At 46.8% G+C, this 21,050-nt stretch overlaps 1 protein-coding gene across 3 annotated transcripts in view; it reads right to left on the reverse strand.

Annotated features, from left to right (window-relative positions):
* Positions 1-21,050, reverse strand: part of gabrr2a (gamma-aminobutyric acid type A receptor subunit rho2a) — a 155,742-nt gene that overhangs the window by 10,016 nt on the left and 124,676 nt on the right. For all 3 annotated transcript variants that reach the window (XM_086048827.1, XM_086048826.1, XM_086048828.1), the window contains one exon: positions 2,395-2,547. In XM_086048827.1, coding sequence (XP_085904953.1) covers positions 2,395-2,547 — 153 coding nt within the window. The remainder of the gene's footprint in view (positions 1-2,394; positions 2,548-21,050) is intronic.

Here is a 21,050-nt window from a genome sequence, read left to right on the forward strand (position 1 = left end):
GGAGCAATAATGAGGCTCACACCTGCTTGGGCTCCATTTCTGCCAGAAAGGTGACGTTCCATTTCCCTATAGCTAGCCTCTGTAGCCGGGGGTCGTACCTCCAAAGGCGGTTTGCACCGTTGTGGCTGTGAACACAACCGACTCCCAATCGAAGGGACTCATTTCCTTTAAACACAAGCAACACACTGTCCTTGACATGACAGAAGAAGAAACTGGTCTTCCAGAGTATGGTGGGAGGTAATGCAAAAATGGTTTATAAGGTACTGCAAGCAAAGCTCCACGGAATGTGTAAAGTTTGCCAAGGAGAACACAGATCTGCACTGTAAAGTGGGCAGTTGGAGACCGCCTTCCGCCCCAGTTGTTCATGTCCGTGCCACATTTGCAAACATCAGCGAAATGGGCGAAGAAGCGAATTTTTCGGTTCAAACACTTCATTCACACCGCCCAGCACGCATTTGAATGCACCCAACCACGCAAACTGCATTGACTATAAATGAGAGCACACCACCAGAAACGCTCAACTCACTTGTGGTCTGACTGCACCATTAGACTACCGGTCTACCTTGTGCCAAAAGGTAGACGTGGTCTGAGCAGGCAAAAGTTTAGACTGATTTTCAGTCACCAAATTGTCACATGCTCTGCACTGATGTTAAAGAACACACTCTAGTACGCTGGTATGCCCACTTTCACGCAGACCTGTCTGACAAATACCAGACAAACAGGTGCAGCAAAGTTTGCATTTGCACGAACATCAAGATAAGCCAGCTCTTACGCTTGAGCGCAGCTACGCCATCTACGAAAATTGAGTCCTATGTGTCATCAAGTGAAATCAGACCCCTGATGCTAAGACTGATATTGTTACCGACAGTATGTTAGCTTGTTTGCTAGTTATTTTAATGCAAGAAACAAATACAGTGCTTAGTCTTTGTTCAGAATTTGTGCTCACTGCTTTGCATAGTTTTATAGAACATGGTTATGAAAACTAAATACATTATTTGGGAATTATTGATCCTAGTCTCATGTGTTGATCAGAATTACAATATAAGGTTTTGGTGTGCCTCTGCGGATTGTATGTTGAGACCAGCACTGAAATTTGGAAATGGCTTCAATAGTGTTTGATTCAAAACATGTTACACGAAAGACAAAAATATTGATTGCTTTTCCTAAGTCAGCTGATCTCCATGATTGTCTGGTTTTCCATAAAAGACAATGGTAATTTGTTTGCTTTCATCGATGACTATGGAAATCAGGAAGTATTTTCATTTTAAGTTCAGAAATCTGAGGATTTGTCATCTGTCATGTCATCTTCCAAACCGCTTATCCTATATAGGGTCGCGGGGAGTTGCTGGAGCCTACCCCAGCCGTCAATGGGCGAAGGCAGACTACACCCCGAACTGGTCGCCAGCCAGTCGCAGGGCACACATAGACACTGTCACTGAGCGGGAATCGATCCCACGCTGCCCGCACACAACTCAGGCGTGTGTACCACTACACTATCAGTGGACTTTCTGAGGATTTGGATTTTTCAATACAATATTTAAAAATTGTTAAAAAACCTCTTCCCTTCCTTTTAATTTTGTGTGCAATAAGATTGGTGGCAAGAACTTAATTTTACTGAATGTTTGTGTCCAGTGTTGCTATTGGGATTTTAATTAGCTGGGTACTTATACTTTACTGTCATGGTCTCAACCAGAGTTAGACAGTTTTGCCATAATAGAGAGGAGCAGTAGAATCGGAGAGGATTATAATTTGCTCATACATTTGTTTACTCCTGAACAATTTTCACCCCTGACTTCTGAAATTACCCTTACTCATATAAATGATTCTCCTTCATGAGGCCCCCTACTAGCAGCACTTCTTTTTCTCTTTTTTTTTTTATGTCGGGGCGTGGTCAAAACAACACCCCTGCCCTTCACCAGACATGAATGTGCATAAGGCAAGTGAAGTTGAAAAGCCTACCACACACATATTCCGTTTGGTGAGCTACTCACAAACCAGTAACTAGATAGCTTGCAAGCTATTGACCCTATCAAATTGGAAGTCAACCCAAACATATTTTTTTCAATAATATGTTCTATGCAGGCCCACTAGTTGAAACAAGGCAGTCTGATAAATATAGCTCACCTGTTTTCTGAAGCTGAGTTTTCTGATTGGCGGTTAACCTGAGCCCTGAGCATTTGTGATGTCATTTTCAGTCGACAGAAGTGACAATGGCCACCCCCTGAGACGGCTAAAAATGGGTGGAGTTTGCTGCTTAACTCATATTCCACAAACGCAATATTACTCAGAATGCCGTGTTTTGACTAGTGGGCCTGCATAGACAATATTCTTGAAAACATGTTTGGGTTGATTTCCCTCTTTAAAAATTCCGACTTTAAAGGATGTTATTTTTACCTAGGGAAACTCTGGCTGGCACAGCCCGGCGGTCAATCCAAAAGGACACCCATGATAGCATGACCATTAGTGTGGCAGGAAAATATGTCTGCAGCAGAAAGAAGAAGATGTGGCGTCTCAGCGTGAAGTTGATGTAGAGGCGATTGTACCAGCCTGAAAACACAATGCGATAACAGCTCAGTTGTGTGTACACGATTAAACAACATAACATAGAAACATATTCCTCAGTGAGTACTTATGCTATGTTGATACATGGTTCAAATTGTTACATTTTAACTTTTTCACTTGCATCTCATAATTCTAGAAAACTACATGCCATCAGTTCGCCCTTAAAACACCTTACAAAATGCAGGAAGGCCACCACATGGCCTTGCAAAAATGTTTCTACCAATGATATTGTATCACTGCAGTACTTTAATTTTTAGAGAACATGATGGGGATAGTTGTGCTTTTTTTACTTCTTTTCTTACACACTTCTGGTATTTTCATGAACATAAAACAAGCCCAGACTCTGGAAAACTATAGTTCTCTTACTCTATGGTGTGGTTTTCAAACATACGGTTTCTCCACAAACAGAGGTTTACAATACACCAAGTGACTCACTGTTAAAGATTATTGCCATTATTTCACACTCCAAATTGCGGTATTCCTGCTGCTACTGGTGGCTATTTTTTGCGTGATTGTGTCCGGAGACTTGGCTCAGAGCCTCGCGCCCATTGTTTACAGCCGGAATCAGCTGTTAGCACTCTGTGTTAACCCCGCGCGAGGAAGAGACGGGGATCTCGTGTGGGGGTTAAACGCCGGGAAAGGAGGAGACGATACCATCCCGTCCGCCCGTCTGTTATCATGGGGAATGTTAGATCTCTCCCCAACAAGATGGACGAGCTAGCGGCGCTTACCCGGCATGAGAGGGACTTCCAGGAGGCTAGCCTGATGCTATTCACTGAGTCGTGGCTAACAGCACTAACGCCGGACGCGGTTGTTGAATTGGACGGCTTCCAAATCATACGCGCGGACAGGATGCTGGAGAGTGGTAAGAGGAAAGGAGAAGGGCTGGCTGTGTTTGTGAACGATAGATGGTGTAATCCTGGGCACATCACGATTAAGGAGCAGCTTTGCAGCAGGGATATGGAGCTGTTAGCTGTTGGCTTGAGGCCATTCTACATCCTGCGAGAGTTTAGTCATGTGATCGCGGTGACCGTCTACGTCCCCCCCCGCTGCCAACGGCAACATAGCCTGTGATGTCTTGACTGCAGCCGTGAGCAGGCTACAAACACAGCACCCAAATGCCCTGCTACTCATCTCTGGTGACTTCAGTCATGCCTCCCCTTCCTCCTCTCTGCCTTCATTCACTCAGTACGTCACCTGCCACACCAGAGACAATAAAACACTGGACCTTTTCTATGCCAACACCAAGGAGGCATACACATCACTGCCCCTCCCCCCGCTGGGCAAAGCTGATCACAACCTGGTGGCTCTCCAGCCTGTGTACAAACCTCTGGTCCGCAGGCAGCCAGCTGTGACCGGCACAGTTCAAAGATGGTCTGGTGAGGCCAAGGAGGCCTTAAAGGTCTGCTTCAGCACAACTGTGTGGGAAGTATTCAGCGATGCTCATGGGGAAGACATTAGCAGTCTAACGGACATTGTTTCAGACTATATACATTTCTACATGGAGAACACCATACCCACTAGGACAGTTAGATCAGACAGTTAGTTAGACAGTTCTCCAGCAACAAACCCTGGATCACACCAGACATAAAAGCTCTCCTGAAGGAGAAGAAGAGTGCTTTTGCGTCAGGCAACAAAGAGGAGCGGAAGATTGTGCAGCCCCAGCTGAGGAGGAAAATCAGAGAAGGGAAAAGGTCCTACAGGAAGAGGATGGAGGAGGAGCTGCTGCAGAATAATGCCAAGGGAGTCTGGAGAGGCCTGAAGACAAACTCATGCCACGGACAACCCAAGACCCGGGGTACCTGCAGTGGGCAAATGAGCTGAACCTCTTTTTCAATAGGTTCGATCAGATGTCTGCCCCCACTCAGTCTCTCCTGCTGCAGCCTTCACCTACTCCTCCTGCTGGGTGTGTCACCAGCTCCCCTCCCTCCACTTTTTTCTCCACAGTCTCCAGCTCCCAGCTACACCAGACAGCCACCAGTCCCTCCTACCCAGCCTTGGCCTTCACAATATCTCAGGTGAACAACCATCTGAAGAAGATGAAGGCGAGGAAGGCAGCGGGTCCAGATGGCATCAGCCCCCAGCTCCTCAAAGCCTGTGTAGACCAGCTGTGTGGAATTGTCCAGCACATGTTCAATCTGAGCCTGAAGCTGGGCAGAGTCCCCCAGGTGTGGAAAACATCCTGCCTGGTCCCGGTGCCAAAGACCCCCCACCCGAAGGAGCTCAGACCAGTGACGCTGACGTCTCACCTGATGAAGACCCTGGAGAGACTGATCCTCGTCCACCTGCGCCCCCTGGTGAGCTCCTCAATGGACCCTCTCCGGTTCGCATACCAGCCTGGCATCAGTGTGGAGATGCCATCATCTACCTCCTCCACACATCACTCTCCCACCTGGAGAAGGCGAGTAGCACTGTGAGGATCATGTTCTTTGATATCTCCAGTGCTTTCAACACCATTCAGCCCACCCTATTGGGAGACAAGCTGGAGCGGGCGGGAGTGGCCCACCACCTCACCACATGGATCTAGGACTACCTCACAAACCGGCCACAGTATGTGAGGACACAGGACTGTGTGTCTGACGTGCTCCTCTGCAGCATGGGGGCCCCACAGGGAACTGTCTTGGCTCCCTTCCTGTTCACCCTCTACACCTCGGACTTCAACTACAACACCCCTACCTGTCACCTGCAGAAGTTCTCTGACGACTCTGTGATTGTCGGCCTCATCACAGGCGGGGATGATCGGGAGTGCAGAGAACTTACTCAGGGTTTTGTCGACTGGTGCCAGCAGAACCGCCTCCTGATCAATGCGGGGAAATCCAAAGAGATGGTGGTTGATTTCTGTAGGCGCCATCACTCCTGCACTTACACCAGTGAATATCCGGGGAACAGATGTTGAGAGGGTCTCAATTTACAAGTACCTGGGTGTTCATTTGAACAATAAACTGGACTGGAGCGACAACACAGACGCCCTCCTCTATAGGAAGAGTCAGAGCAGACTCTTCCTACTCAGGAGACTGAGGTCTTTTGGGGTTCAGGGGACACTCCTCGGGAACTTTTATGACTCGGTGGTTCCATCGGTCATTTTCCAGGGAGTGGTCACCTGGGCAGGCACCGCCTCGGCCCGGGACAAGAAGCGGCTGGACAAACTGGTCAGGAGGGCTGGATCTGTCCTGTGCTGCTCCCTGGAGTCTGTGGACTCAGTGGGGCTCAGGAGGATGTTGGCCAAGCTGTCATCAATGCTGGACAACCCGGCCCACCCCCTCCAGGGCACCCTAACAGCACTCCACAGCTCCTTCAGTGACAGACTGTTACACCCTCGCTGTGCAAAGGAGAGATTCTGCCGCTCCTTCTCGCCTGCTGCTGTCAGACTCTTTAACAAGAACATTGTATAGTCTCTATAAACTGGCGGACATTAGTGCCATTGTGCAGTCCTGCACCTGAGCTTATATCGTACAATACTTAACATTCCCCACTACTGTTAGTCTAGTTTTATTTTGATCAAATGGTGTTCCTTATATTTCACTGCAGCACTGTCACTGAGTATTTTTCCTCTGTAATATGTACAGGCTAAAATGAGTGTTTATTCATACTTTATATGTAGATGTATGTTAGTGTGTATATACATGTGTATATACACATACTTACTGCATATATTTACATAGGTTTGATTTTGAATGATGTTTGTCTCTGTGTGCCCTGCGATTGGCTGGCAACCAATTCAGGGTGTCCCCCGCCTACTGCCCAAAGACAGCTGGGATAGGCTCCAGCACACCCGTGACCCTTGTGAGAATAAGCGGTATGGATAATGAATGAATGATTTTGAATGTTTGCCGTTAATGTTATACATTAATGGCTACTTTATGTCACCGTCTCTGTGTGATCTATATCTTTGCTGCTGTAACACTGAAAATTTCCCCACTGTGAGATCAATAAAGGCCTTCTTATCTTATCTTATCTTATCTGAAAAAAAGATCAACAAAGCTTTACCTATCAGTCAGAATCCTGTAGTAAAAATGGTAGAAGCATTCTAAAAAGATAAAACTGCTACCATCTCACAGAGACATTCAGGTCATCAACGGAGGTTAACACCTCGACAGTAGTGTCTTCTGATGAGAAGGGTTGAAAAAAAATGGCATGCAAGTTCACTGCAGTTATCTAAGCAAGTCGAAAGCCAAACTGGGGTGACTGTTTCCCGTGACACAATAAGGCATGCACTGCAGAGGATGGCAAGCATGGGTGCCGTAAACCAAGGAAGCCTCTTCTAAAGCCCAGGCATTAAAAAGTGCGCAGAGTTTGCCAGGGCACATGTTGACAAAGATGATGACCACTGGAACTCTATATTCTGGAGTGATGAGACCAAGATAAATGTTTTTGGAACTTATGGCTTCAAAAGTGTATGGCATTGCAAAGGTGAGGAATACAAGGAAAAAAAGCATGGTGCCTACTATACTGTTATTACTACGTGTTAGATACACTGGGTATGCTAACGCAGGTCAACTGCAAGCCAAGCTCGATATTCATGGGCCAGGAAAGTGAACGTCTCGGAGGGGAACATATTGCTTTTGGGTCAAGATCATTACAGGACATAAAAGGAATGGTGAGGAAGGGTCCGTTGAGATCGGAACCAAGGGTTTTGCATTGATTATAGATGACACCTCAGCCATTATAGTACAAAGTACTTCATGTGTCAGACGGGTATGTTTGTTTTGTAAGAAGATAGACTCCAATATTCTGCGAGTTACTCCAATCATTCTTTCCCAGACACCCCCCACGTGGGAGGCGTGCGGGGGGTTGAACTCCCACATGCAGACGTTGGCATGAAGATAGTAGACGATGTTGGGGGGATTTTTGTTTGGTTGTGCCATGCCCAGCTCCACACTCGCTGCGATGAAATTGGTGCCCCTGTCCGATCGCATTTGCCTTGTAGGACCTCGTATTCCAAAGAATCTGCGTATTGCATTCACACTGCTACAAGAGTCCATTGATTCAATGACTTCGATATGTACACCTCTTGTGGTCATACATGTAAAAAGTATTGCCCATCTTTTGCTTTGTGCCGTACCACCTCATGTGCGTCGAGTGACCACTGACCATGGGCCGAATACGTCTAACCCGACATACGAAAATGGAGGACACGTTTCAAGTCTCTCACGCGGAAGATCTGCCATCTTCTGAGTCTCTAGTTTTCCCCTGAGTTTTCTGCATGTTACGCAGCGGTGCATTATGGATGAGATCAGTCTTTTGCAACCTATGAGCCACAGTCCAGCTTGTCGAATTGTACTCTCTGTGAACTGCCTTCCTTGATGCATGATTTTAGCATGGTAGTGTCGGACAAGCAATTTAGTCACATGATGCTTGTTTGGGAAAACAATTGGATTCTTAGATGCCGTGTTCAATGAAGCATGTTTGAGACGACCACCGACTCTAATGAGGCTGTCGCTCATGTAGGGATCGAGAGCCACAATAGGATTTGAGTTGTGTGTGGTTTGATTCGCTTGGAGAACAGCATACTCGTCGGGAAAGGCATCTCTTTGAATGGATTGAAGAATGAGATTACTGGCTGTATCAAGCTCCTCTGGAGTGTCTGGCTTAGTACATCGATGCCAGCCTTTGCATGAATGATTTGACAAATTACACGATGAATGGGATCAAGCTTGGTGAGTTAGAAATGCAATGGCATGTACCAATGAGTTCCAGTTTGAAAAGTGTTGGAAGAGCTCTGGCGAGAGTCCATTTTTCTGAATTAGTGTAGCAAAAGTTGTGACTTGTCTGATTTCAGCTTCAACTTCAGGATCGATTAACTCGAACGATTCATACGTCTCACATTCAGGTAGTCTGCAAAGAAAGTCTGGTCCCTTAAACCACATTGTGTCCATGAGTTGTGATGCAGGTACTGACCTGGTGGCTATATCAGCTGGGTTTTGCTCCGATGTGACGTAGTGCCACTGTTGGGGGGATGTAGACTGACGTATACGATGAACGTGGTTATGTACGTAGACAAAGAAGCGTCTTGAATCATTGCCAATGTACCCAAAAACTACTTTGCTGTCACAGAATTTGATCGCATTTGGTTTGTGATTGGGTTCGTCCAGAATGAGCTCTGCCAACTCAACTGCTAGAACTGCTCTGCAAAGTTCAAGGCGAGAAATTGTGGGCTCTGGTTGTGGAGACAGTTTTGACTTTCCGAGCACGAAGCCGACTTCGCATTGTCCTTCCGCATTGACTGTTTTCATGTATGCCACTGCTGCAATAGCCCAGCTTGAGGCGTCGCAAAAAATGCACAGTTCTGTGTAAGTGCACTTGGAAAGAGAGGCTCCAACGTAACAGCGTGGTACTCTGAGACTGCATAGATCTTGCAGGGACATTTTCCATGTTTCCCATGTATCCATTTTATCCTGAGGTAGAGGAGCATCCCAATCTTGGACTCCATTTGACAGTTCACGTAACAAAAGTCTGCCTTTGATTGTTACTGGCGATGCTAGTGCCAAAGGGTCAACGATACTGTTGATTACTGAGAAAACCCCGCGACGGGTGTAAGGTTTGTCATTGACAGCTACCTTGAATGTGAAGGAGTCAGTGTTTATGTCCCAGCACAAACCTAGACTTCTCTGAGCTGGTAGAGTGTCGTCATCTAGGCTTAGATCTATGATATTAGTGGCCAGGTCTTCTGGCTTGAAGGCTTGCATAACTGAGACGCTGTTTGAGGCGATTTTGTGGAGTTTGAGATTGGACTCGGCCAAGGATGCACATGTGCGCTTGAGCAGATCTATGGCTGCAGACTCAGTGGGGAGCAAAACCAACCCGTCGTCTACATAGAAATGTCCCTCCACAAAGTGCCTTGTGTCCGCTCCAAACTTTGGCTCGCCCTTCCGGATGGCTCTATGCAGGCAATAAATAGCTACTGCTGGCGACGGGTTATTTCCAAAAACGTGCACCCGCATGCAATATTCCTGCACTTCTTTTGACAAATCATTATTCTTGTGGTCCGCTGATAGTGTAGTGGTACACACGCCTGAGTTGTGTGCGGGCAGCATGGGATCGATTCCCGCTCAGTGACAGTGTCTATGTGTGCCCTGCGACTGGCTGGCGACCAGTTCGGGGTGTAGTCTGCCTTTGCCCATTGACGGCTGGGATAGGCTCCAGCAACTCCCCGCGACCCTATATAGGATAAGCGGTTTGGAAGATGACATGACATGACATTATTCTTGTGACACAAGAGCCTCAAGTAATATCTGTGGTCTGGTCTGACAAGGAACCCGTAAAACATTTGCTGGATATCAGCAGTGATTGCAATGAGCTCTTTTCGAAAATGAATTGGCACACCAAGAAGGCTATTATTGAGATCTGGGCCCGTAAGCAGTACTAAGTTGAGTGAGACACCAAATTGTTCGGCACTCAAATCAAAGAATCCGTATCTGTCCGGGCTTCTGGGGATGATATACCCCGAAAATGGGCAGGTACCAACGTTCAGTATTGTCGCAGATGGGCGAAACGATCTCTGCATGATGATTCTCAAACAGCTTATCCATAAACCCTGAGAATTGTTCTTTCATTTGAGGGTTTTTCGTTAGCTTGTGTCGAAGCGAGTTCAGTCTTGACAATGCTTTGTCCCTGTTGTTTGGGAGTGGCAAGCGAGGGGACTTGAATGTTAAAGGAGCGATCCAGTTATCATTTTCATCCTGGTGGACCTCCTTCTCCATTATTTTTAAAAAAGGTCTTGTCCTTGAAAGACATGGCGGTTATCGTTCTTTGTGCAGTCAAAAACATCGTCTTCAAGCCTTTCTGCTACTGCATTGGATTTTGAGCTGCGTTTAGAGAGGCCATTCTTGTGCTCCCCACCGTAGCATGGTTTTTCTTTGACGGTGTTGCTGTTAGGGCAAGGACTGAGGAGAGATGGGCGACCGTTGTAGAGCATGTGAGTTTTGTAAACGCTGAAGGTTGACTTGTGAGCATTAAGACACTTCTCCCACAATTACCGAGCCTAGATCCAGGCGCTGAGCAAAGGGAGCATCGTGGGGTCCGCTGACCTACTGCCGTGCTTTGTGGACTAATAGCAGCGAAAACATCTCTTGTCTTCCTTGAGTATGTTCCTCCTTTCTTGTAGTGGTTTGGTCCGGAAAGCCCTGCATTTAGCTAGAGGATGTGATTTCTTATGAACGGGGCAGTAGCATGTTGAATCGTCCTCTTTGGTACTATCTTGAGCGGTTGTGTTGACCTCTGTTTTGTTGACTGTTAGAGGTGTCTTGTAGCTAGTTTGTTTGGATGATGATCTCTCACCTTTGGGGAGGGCTTGACTGCTGCATGTCGCAAAACTTGGATCGTTTCGCTTGAACCTCATCTTGGACAAACTTTACAAAATATGCAAAGGGAGGGAATGTCACATTGTATTCTTGTTTATATTTTGAGCCTGTGTGAAGCCATTTATCTCGCAGACTTGGAGGTAACTTTTCAACTATGGGCTCAACACCACAGGGTGAGTCGAGGTAAGCAAGACCAAATAAGCTTCATCTTTAGCGACCCGTAGCTCTAAGAGCAAATCTCCAAGCTCCCTCAGTTTTACATTGTCTCTGTTTATAAGTCGGGGGAAGTTGTCTAGTTTTTTAAAGAGAGCGTTTTCTACTACTTCTGGTGTAGCGTAACATTCTTGGAGCCTGTCCCAGGACACCTGGAGGGCTACTTTGGGGTGAGTGGCATATACGGCTCTGATTCTCTTGACAGGCTCCGAGGACTCCTGACTGTGCCACTTGACAAGGAGATCTAACTCCTGACTGTATGTGAGATCAACGTCTTCGGTTGCATTTATGAATGATGACTGCCATGCTCTATAGTTTTCTGGAGTGTCATCAAATTTAAAAAGCCCCGTTGTGATTAATTCTCTTCGTGCAAGGAATTTAGCAAAGTCTGCCATAGGTGAATCACTATTGTGGGAAGCATGGTAACTATACTTCACAGTCTCTTGGTGGTATGAAGGATGTTTCATCTTTGACGTACGTTTTTCTGTGTGCTGGTGGAGAGTGGTATTGTTCGGAAGTCCTTGAGTTGAATGACTGTGTCCTTGCGGGTTGAACATGCGACTTCAGCTGGGTCTGGTGTTTCACGTACTGCATAGTTCTCTCTCTAACTACTTGTAGTGGGACTGCGCTCTTAACGCTTTCTGCTTTGCTTTGTTCGATGGCCACAGCTGCTTCTAGAACTTCTGCCTTTACTGCAGCGGCTGCCGCTTCCTTCTCCATCTCCAGCACCTCTAAATCTGCCTCTAGTGCTGCTTTTTCTAATTCCAACTTTGCTCGTTTCTTTATTTCCAATTTTCTCTTACTGTATGAAGCTTTACCATTTGTAGCTTCAGCAGAGGCTCTTGCCAAGATGGCTGCTTCTAGTACGCAGGACCTTGAGGATAACTTGGATGAGTGTTTGGAGCTAGAGCTAGCTTTGGATGATGCTTTTGCTTCAGAGTTAGCTCTTTCTTCTTGAGCATTGTCCATCGCTGTGTTGTGAATTTTATCTTCCACCAACTGCTGATATGGCTTTTCACTATACTGTTATTACTAAATGTTGGATACACTAGGTATGTTAATGCAGGTCAACAGCAAGCCAAGCTCGATATTCATGAGCTAGGAAACTGAGCGTCTTGCTCCTTTTATTATGGTCGTCTTGATAGCTTACATCAGCCCAATGAAAATGTTGAGTGAAACTAAAAATGAACACAAATAAAATGTGTTAGCTTTGCGAAACAAATAAATGCACCACGAATTGACTAGTGCCAAAAAACAGACACAAATGCAAGCCTAAGCTGTTACAGGGGTAAACGAGCCGTTTTCGCGATCCCTTCATAAGCTACTTAGATCGTTTGCACCAACTTAGCAGCACTGCTATGCAAATGCAAGTGCACTGTGCTAGCGAGTTTCAGGGAGAACACCTAGCAAAATCGATCTCCAAAACAGATCTCTAAACACTTCCAAACACAATCAAACTTACTTGCTTTCGAAGGTGTACGAAAAAGAAATACAACACAGGAGGAGCAGCGAGGATGATTAGGGCAGGCTTTCTGTGGCACGTCTCTCCGACTGAATATGGCAACTTCTACCCATAATACGTTGAGCTACTGACTTAATACAAATACAAGTAAACACATGTTGACTGGATAGAAATTATTTTAAACACAATGACCTTTTTAGCATAAAATAATAACCATGAATTATGACATTTGTTTTTTAATAGCAAAATGTTCTGATTTGCTTTTTCTTTTAACCTCTATGAAACACATTTTAAACTTTTGCTGTGGGCAGAACACCTACAGTGAAACATGGTGGTGGCAGTGTCCTCATTTGGGTTTGCAAGAGTACTGCTAGTGTTGGGGAGCTGCATTTCATTGATGGCATCAGGAAATCACAGATGCACTGCTGCATACTGAAAGAGAAGATGCTGCCATCACTCTGTGCCCTTGGTTGTCGCGCACTTTTCCAACATGACAATGATCCTAAGCACAAATCTAAGGCCACTGTTGGATTTCTAAAGAAGAACAGGTTAGATGTGATTCAGTGGCCCATATGACTCCTGATGTGAACCCAATTAAACACCTATAGGGACTTTTGAAGAGACAAGTTGGGCATCACTCTCCATCTAGCATCCAGTCTCTATAAGAGGTCATTCTTGAATAATGGAAAACAATTGATGGAACAATATGTTGCCAGTATGTTCATTCCATGCCTAGAAGACTTGGTGCTGTCATTAAAAATCATGGAGGCTATACAAAATACTTGATGTAGAAGTTTTTGTTGTGGGGTGTACTCATTACTGCATCACCCATATTTGAGTAAAACTGAAAAACGTGAAACCCCGGTCGTTGACGAACAAATTGTTGATCTTGAGGGAGCTATTTCTTTCCAACAACTTGTATTTCCTCTGCCTGACGAAGACTTGGACTGGCAACGGTGAGTGCAGTGTGATGCTTGAACTATTGCCGCCTGCATGCTCTAACTTGGATGCGCCGATAACTTCAGGCCGAGGTGGAGGAACGGCGACTTGTTTTTAAAAACAAATTTAAATGTAAACAGTGTATATTCGCCACAGCGTTCAGCAGCTTTGAGGGCACTTTCTTTGAAGTTGCCAGTGTGCTCTGTGCTCTGTGCTGTCATATACCGTCCTCCCAAATACAGTAAGTATTTCCACCTACGGACCTTTGTCCAATGGAAATTTCCCTCACCCGGAAAAACAACGTATGCATTAAATTACATTAACGATCGATTCATGACAACGGAAGTTCCGGTATCCGGAACCTAGAACCAATAGCGAAGCCTGCAATAGCTCAAACTCAAGCAGTCCTCGCTCTATACGACGGAAAAACTTTGACCGCTCCGCCATCATTAGCTCAAACGGAAATTCCCTCACTCAGGGAAAAAAAACATATGCATTAAATTTTCTACTACTATATTACATTAACGATCGATTCCTTACAACTAAGTTCCGGTATTGTAACCGGAACCTGGAAGCCATAGCGAAGCCCGCAGTAGCGCAAACTATGGAAAAACTTTGACTGTTCCGCCATCATCGGATCCAAAACGGCGACATGTAAGTTACTTCTTTGGCATGCATATTGCTGAAATTGCGAAAGATTTATAGTGAATTCATTTACATTTTCGTCTGTAGCTCATGGCGTCCAAATGAAGAAGAACGGTAATGAGCGTGGAAGAGAGAGTGAAATGCATCCGATTAAGCGAAGTTGGACACAAAGTAAAAACATCCAGGAGACACTTGGAGTCGGAAAAACTCAAATCTACGAGACTTTGAAAAACAAGGAATCGATTCTGGCTCAGTACGATTCCAGCAGTTTGCCTGCTCAAAGGAAATTGCTTGCGGCTCAACGGAGTACAGTGGCGTAAAAGAACGTGTCCTTTTGTATGCACAAGAATCACCAGACATCAGTGATGATCAACGGTACAGTTACTTTCAATTAGCAACAAAACTGTATGATATGCAGACAAACATTTTCATAGAGCAAAGACTGAAGCCAACACAACTCAAAATAGACTACCGTATTTTCCGGGCTATAAGCCGCACCGTTAGGTAAGCCGCACCCACTCTATTTTTAGAACATTTTGGAAAAAAACTTAAATAAGCCGCACCTTTATAAAAGCCGCACCTATCTATGTTGAAAACTTTTTTATTCACTGCATTTACAGAATGATTATGAACTGTAAATGTACATGTATGTACCTGACTAGATTCTGTCCAAACAGTGCCTTTTAACACTGCAGCAACGTTGCTGATTAAAACAGAAGAGAACCAAGAGAAAATAAACAGTACAAATCTTAATTTCACTGCCGACTGCCGCTCCAGTTTGTCAGCTAATGTCCACCAGACTCCACCATCTATTGTTCTACTACATTCTACAAATCATCGCTGTCCTGTGAAAAAAACTTATGTCCAAAATCGTTTTTTTTCAGGAGGATGAAAAAACGTTATTACTCACAAAGTACATGATAAGGAAATCCTAAACTTGTGAAAATAGATACATATAGGGTCTAAAAAGGAACTCCGTTTACACATTCCTCGATGACCTATTTAAAGTATTTTAAATGTACTTACGTGCACCGTTGCTAGCGAAAGCGCAGATGCGTGTTAATAAAAGCGTGCGCTCCAGTGACGTCGTTATCCACGAGCCTTGGGTTTCATTTATGTCCAGGCAGACTTTTAATAGCAGGCTGTTTTAAATCCCATCTTAGCACATTATATTCACCAAAGCTTTGTCAAGGGAAATCTATCTACTATAATGTTAGACTATCCAAATATTATCGCTTGTTATGAAACGCTTCTTTTAATCAACCCACAGAACTAAGGGTTGGGGTCGTGATTCCGCACGGTTGTTGCGGACAGGACCTACGATGAGTTCATGCTTCCTGATGTTCAGCAGTGTTTCTCGGCTCGTCTTGCATGCATCTGTGAAGTATTAAGTCCCACGGCCCTAAATGTCACTTAAAACTAGCTGCTACAGGACACCGGGGAAAAAAAATAATGAAACGCTTTGTGCCCACAACCGAGGTTCATGGGAAGTGGGCTTTTTTTTTTTTTTTTTTTTTAAATCAATTTATGTGTTGACTCTATTCAAGAGCAAGACCTCTGATATCTAAGTTAAATAAGACAATCATTTAACAATTACCAACTCTTAATCAGATTTACATCAGTAGATGGTCATGTCAAAACTGAGTCAAATTGATTTAATTAACACAAATACTATTAATCCACCCGTGAGCCGTCACCTTATCATGGTGGAGGGGTTTGCGCGCCCCAATGATCCTAGGAGCTACGTTGTCTGGGGCTTTATGCCCCTGGTAGGGTCACCCATGGCAAACAGGTCCTAGGTGAGGGACCAGACTAAGCACGGCTCAAAATGACCCCTTATGAGGAATAAAATTAATGTACCACGTTTTCCCTCGCCCGGACGCGGGTCACCGGGGCCCCCTTCTGGAGCCAGGCCTGGAGGTGGGGCTCGATGGCGAGCGCCTGGTGGCCGGGCCTGCACCCATGGGGCCCGGCCGGGCTCAGCCCGAAAAGGACACGTGGGTCCCCCTTCCCATGGGCTCACCACTGGTGGGAGGGGCCAAAGGGGTCGGGTGCCGTGTGAGCTGGGCGGCGGCAGAAGACAGGGACCTTGGTGGTCCGATCCCCAGCAGCAAAAACTAGCTCTTGGGACATGGAATGTCACCTCTCTGGCAGGGAAGGAGCCTGAGCTGGTGTGTGAGGCTGAGAGGTTCCGATTAGATCTAGTCGGGCTCACCTCCACGCACAGCTTGGGTTCTGGTCCCAGTCCTCTCGAGAGGAGTTGGACACTCTTCCACTCTGGAGTTTCCCAGGGTGCGAGGCGCTGAGCAGATGTGGGCATACTTATTGCCCCCTGGCTTGGCGCCTGTACATTGGGGTTTACCCCAGTGGGCGAGAGGGTAGCCTCCCTCCGCCTGAGGGTGGGGGGACGGGTCCTTACTGTTGTTTGTGCTTATGCACCAAACAGCAGTGCAGAGTACCCACCCTTTTTGGAGTCCTTGGAGGGTGTGCTGGAGGGGGCTCCACCTGGGGACTCCATCGTTCTGCTGGGAGACTTCAATGCTCACGTGGGCAATGACTGAGACCTAGAGAGGTGTGATTGGGAGGAACGGCCCCCCCGATCGGAACCCGAGCGGTGTTCGGTTACTGGACTTCTGTGCTCATCACGGATTGTCCATAACGAACACCATGTTCAAGCATAAGGGTGTCCATATGTGCACTTGGCACCAGGATACCCTAGGCCGCAGTTCGATGATCGACTTTGTAGTCGTATCATCGGACTTGCGGCCGCATGTTTTGGACACTCGGGTGAAGAGAGGGGCGGAGCTGTCAACTGATCACCATCTGGTGGTGAGTTGGCTCCGATGGTGGGGGAAGATGCCGGTCCGACCTGGCAGACCCAAACGTATTGTGAGGGTTTGCTGGGAACGTCTGGCAGAATCCCCTGTCAGAAGGAGTTTCAACTCCCACCTCCGGCAGAACTTTTCCCACGTCCCGGGGGAGGCGGGGGACATCAAGTCCGAGTGGACCATGTTTCGTGCCTCCATTGTTGAGGCGGCCGATCGGAGCTGTGGCCGCAAGGTGCCTGTCGTGGCGGCAATCCCCGAACCCGCTGGTGGACACCAGCGGTAAGGGATGCTGTCCACCTGAAGAGGAGTCCTATCGGGCCTTTTTGGCCTGCGGGACCCCGGAGGCAGCTGACAGGTACCGGCTGGCCAAGCGGAATGCAGCTCTGGCGGATGCTGAGGCAAAAACCCGGGTGTGGGAGGAGTTCGGGGAGGCCATGGAAAATGACTTCCGGACGGCTTCGAGGAAATTCTGGTCCACCATCCGACGTCTCAGGAGGGGGAAGCAGTGCACCATTAACACTGTTTATAGTGGAGATGGGGTGCTGCTGACCTCAACTCGGGACGTTGTGGATCGATGGGGAGAGTACTTCGAAGACCTCCTCAATTCCACCGACACGCCTTCCACTGAGGAAGCAGAGCCTGGAGACTCTGAGGTGGGCTCTCCTATCTCTGGGGTTGAAGTAACCGAGGTAATCAAAAAGCTCCTCGGTGGCAAAGCCCCGGGGGTGGAAGAGATCCGCCCGGAGTTCATAAAGGCTCTGGATGTTGAGGGGCTGTCATGGTTGACACGTCTCTACAACATTGCGTGGACATCGGGGACAGTGCCTCTGGATTGGCAGACCGGGGTGGTGGTCCCCCTTTTTAAGAAGGGGGACCGGAGGGTGTGCTCCAATTACAGAGGGATCACACTCCTCAGCCTCCCGGCAAGGTCTATTCAGGGGTGCTGGAGAGGGGGGTGCTGGAGAGGAGGGTCCATCGGAAGGTCGAATCCCGGATTCAGGAGGAGCAATGTGGTTTTCGTCCTGGCCGTGGAACAGTGGACCAGCTCTACACCCTCAGCAGGGTCAGCAGGGTGCATGGGAGTTTGCCCAACCGGTCTACATGTGTTTTGTGGACTTGGAGAAGGCGTTTGACCGTGTCCCTCGGGGAGTTCTGTGGGGGGTGCTTCGGGAGTGCGGGGTACCAAGCCCCCTGATAAGGGCTGTCCGGTCCCTGTACCACCGATGCCAGAGTTTGGTCCGAATTGCCGGCAGTAAGTCAGATTCGTTTCCTGTGGGGGTTGGACTCCTTCAAGGCTGCCCTTTGTCACTGATTCTGTTCATAACCTTTATGGACAGAATTTCTAGGCGCAGCCGAGGTGTCGAGGGGGTCCGGTTTGGTGGCCTCAGTATTGCATCTCTGCTTTTTGCAGATGATGTGGTACTGTTGGCTTCTTCAAGCCGCGATCTCCAACTCTCGCTGGAGCGGTTCGCAGCCGAGTGTGAAACGGTCGGAATGAAGATCAGCACCTCCAAATCTGAGACCATGGTCCTCAGTCGGAAAAGGGTGGCGTGCCCTCTCCGGGTCGGGGATGGGATTCTGCCCCAAGTGGAGGAGTTCAAGTATCTTGGGGTCTTGTTCACGAGTGAGGGTAAGATGGAACAGGAGATCGACAGGCAGATCAGTGCAGCGTCTGCTGTGATGCGGACCCTGTATCGGTCTGTCGTGGTGAAGAAGGAGCTTAGCTGAAAGGCGAGGCTCTCAATTTACCGGTCGATCTACGTTCCTACTCTCACCTATGGTCATGAGCTGTGGGTCATGACCGAAAGAACAAGATCTCGGATACAAGCGGCCGAAATGGGTTTCCTTCGCAGGGTGTCAGGGCTCTCCCTTAGAGATAGGGTGAGAAGTTCGGCCATCCGGGAGGGACTCAAGAGTCGAGCCGCTGCTCCTCCGCGTCGAGAGGAGCCAGTTGAGGTGGCTCGGGCATCTGATTAGGATGCCTCCTGGACGCCTCCCTGGTGAGGTGTTCCGGGCATGTCCCACCGGCAGGAGACCCCGAGGACGACCCAGAACACGCTGGAGAGACTATGTCTCCCGGTTTGCCTGGGAACGCCTTGGGATCCTTCCGGAAGAGCTGGAGGATGTTGCTGGGGAGAGGGAAGTCTGGGCTTCCCTGCTGAAGCTGCTGCCTCCGCGACCCGACTTCGGATAAGCGGGAGATAATGGATGGATGGATGGAAATACTATTAATTTCATCAAAAAATAAATACTAAACACTAATATATTGACATTAATAACATCAATTAGGAATACATTCAATAATGAATACCTTGTTAAATTAAGAAGCATAGTAATGATTACTTTTTTCTTTCAATAAATAATAATTGATACACACATTAGGACATTTCGACTGTCGCTCCTTCCTTCTTTGTCCCTCATTGTTACAACAGGCAACATTTAAAACAAAAGATAAGATACCATTAGAACAGGTAAGTATTTAATACACACCATGTATAAATAAAATAATAAATAATTGCATAAGAATAAATTATGAAAATAATGCAGTCCGACAAAAAGCAATCCTGGAAATTACGCATGGTGAAGACCATCGAAGAAGGAGTGGTAATCTGGGGGAACAACTTTCTTCAGTTCTTGAAGACGGTTGAATTTGAGCTGTCTAATTTTTTTCTTGAATGTGTGCAGTCTGGTCACATGTGTGTTATTCCCCTTCGTTCTCAAAGACAGGTATTGATATGTTTCCCAGTCACCTGAGTGGCACAGTTTGTAGTCCATTGTTCCATCCATATTGTACCTTACAGAAAGAAGAAAAAAGAGAAGAAAAGGTCAATGGACAGTTATATGATGTGTATTTCAAGAAAGAAATTACATAGTTATTAGCTTGTATGTAAGAGCTCAAAATACATGGCATGAAGGCAATCATCTAAGAATTAATAAATTAAATCAAATACCTGATTGCTCGGAGGTCATGCACTGTAGGATCACCAGTGCTTTTACTTGGTCTAATGGACCTACAGAGTTTTACTTGGCTGAAATCCATGAAAAAAAAGTGTTGTCCAAGTACTTCACCTGGTAAGGTTTGGGATTGGATAGAGCACCTCTTATAACTTCAGCGTAATCAGCTGGAACATGTATGTTTCTGTGTCTCAGTTTCCTCTCTATCACACTATGCACCGAATCACACTCCATTTGTATGTGGCCTCTTTCAAGATACTTCTGTGTCACTGTCTTCTGCTTTTCAGTCACAAACTTGAGGAGCGCATTGCTCAAGATGAGGTTTCGGTTCTGATAGCCACATCCATCACTCCAGATGATGTATTCATCGTATGATAGGTGTGTTTCAAGATAATTAAGAATGCTTGTTGCAAAGTCATTGGCCGAAAGACCAGCTTCGCCCTCATGCCACAGGTAATTTGTTGCCTCATGTGATATCATGTCATATATGGTAAAGTTGTGCACACTAAGCTTAGTCTTGTAATACAGAGCAGAGGCTTGCAGCTTGGGACACAGCAAGAGCCCCTGCAGATCCATGCACAACAACAAAGTCTTTTCACCTGCCTCTTCTTTGTCCTTCTGTTTATTGGCTCGTGCACTGTCTTTTTTAAGGCAGTGTTCCTCCTATGTGGCAGTGTCAATGTTTCCAGCCTTGAATGCACAACAGGTATCACACTGGTCTTTTTTGGGGTGAAAAAGAAAGATTCAGTTGCTGAAAAACTGAGGAAAAGACTTGCCTTGACAGAGGCTGAAGACCACTGTCTGCACAAGACTGCTTATACTGTGCATGGAGGTGACTGATGGACTTAAGCACGGGCTCCAGATATAGCTTTGAAGATGTGGATCTGCAGTAGTGTGATGGAACTTTAGGTAGATCCAGGAGGAAGGCCTTCAGAAAGTCCTGCTCTTTGGATGTCACTGTCACTCTCGCAGTCTGCTTAGGTCTTTTCCCTCTTCTCCCCATCCACCTCAAATACATCCACTGTTTTATTCCCAATGTGGACAGGAGCATGCGCTGGCACACTCGAATTCTACTTCCATCAACAACAAGATGAGGAAATACGGAAACTGCCCTCCTGGACTCAGCTGCACCTGTCCGCCGTCTGT

The sequence above is a fragment of the Filicampus tigris genome, chromosome 13 (genome assembly GCF_054856515.1).
Source record: "Filicampus tigris isolate MCC_2025a chromosome 13, RoL_Ftig_1.0, whole genome shotgun sequence".
Lineage (NCBI taxonomy): Eukaryota > Metazoa > Chordata > Actinopteri > Syngnathiformes > Syngnathidae > Filicampus > Filicampus tigris.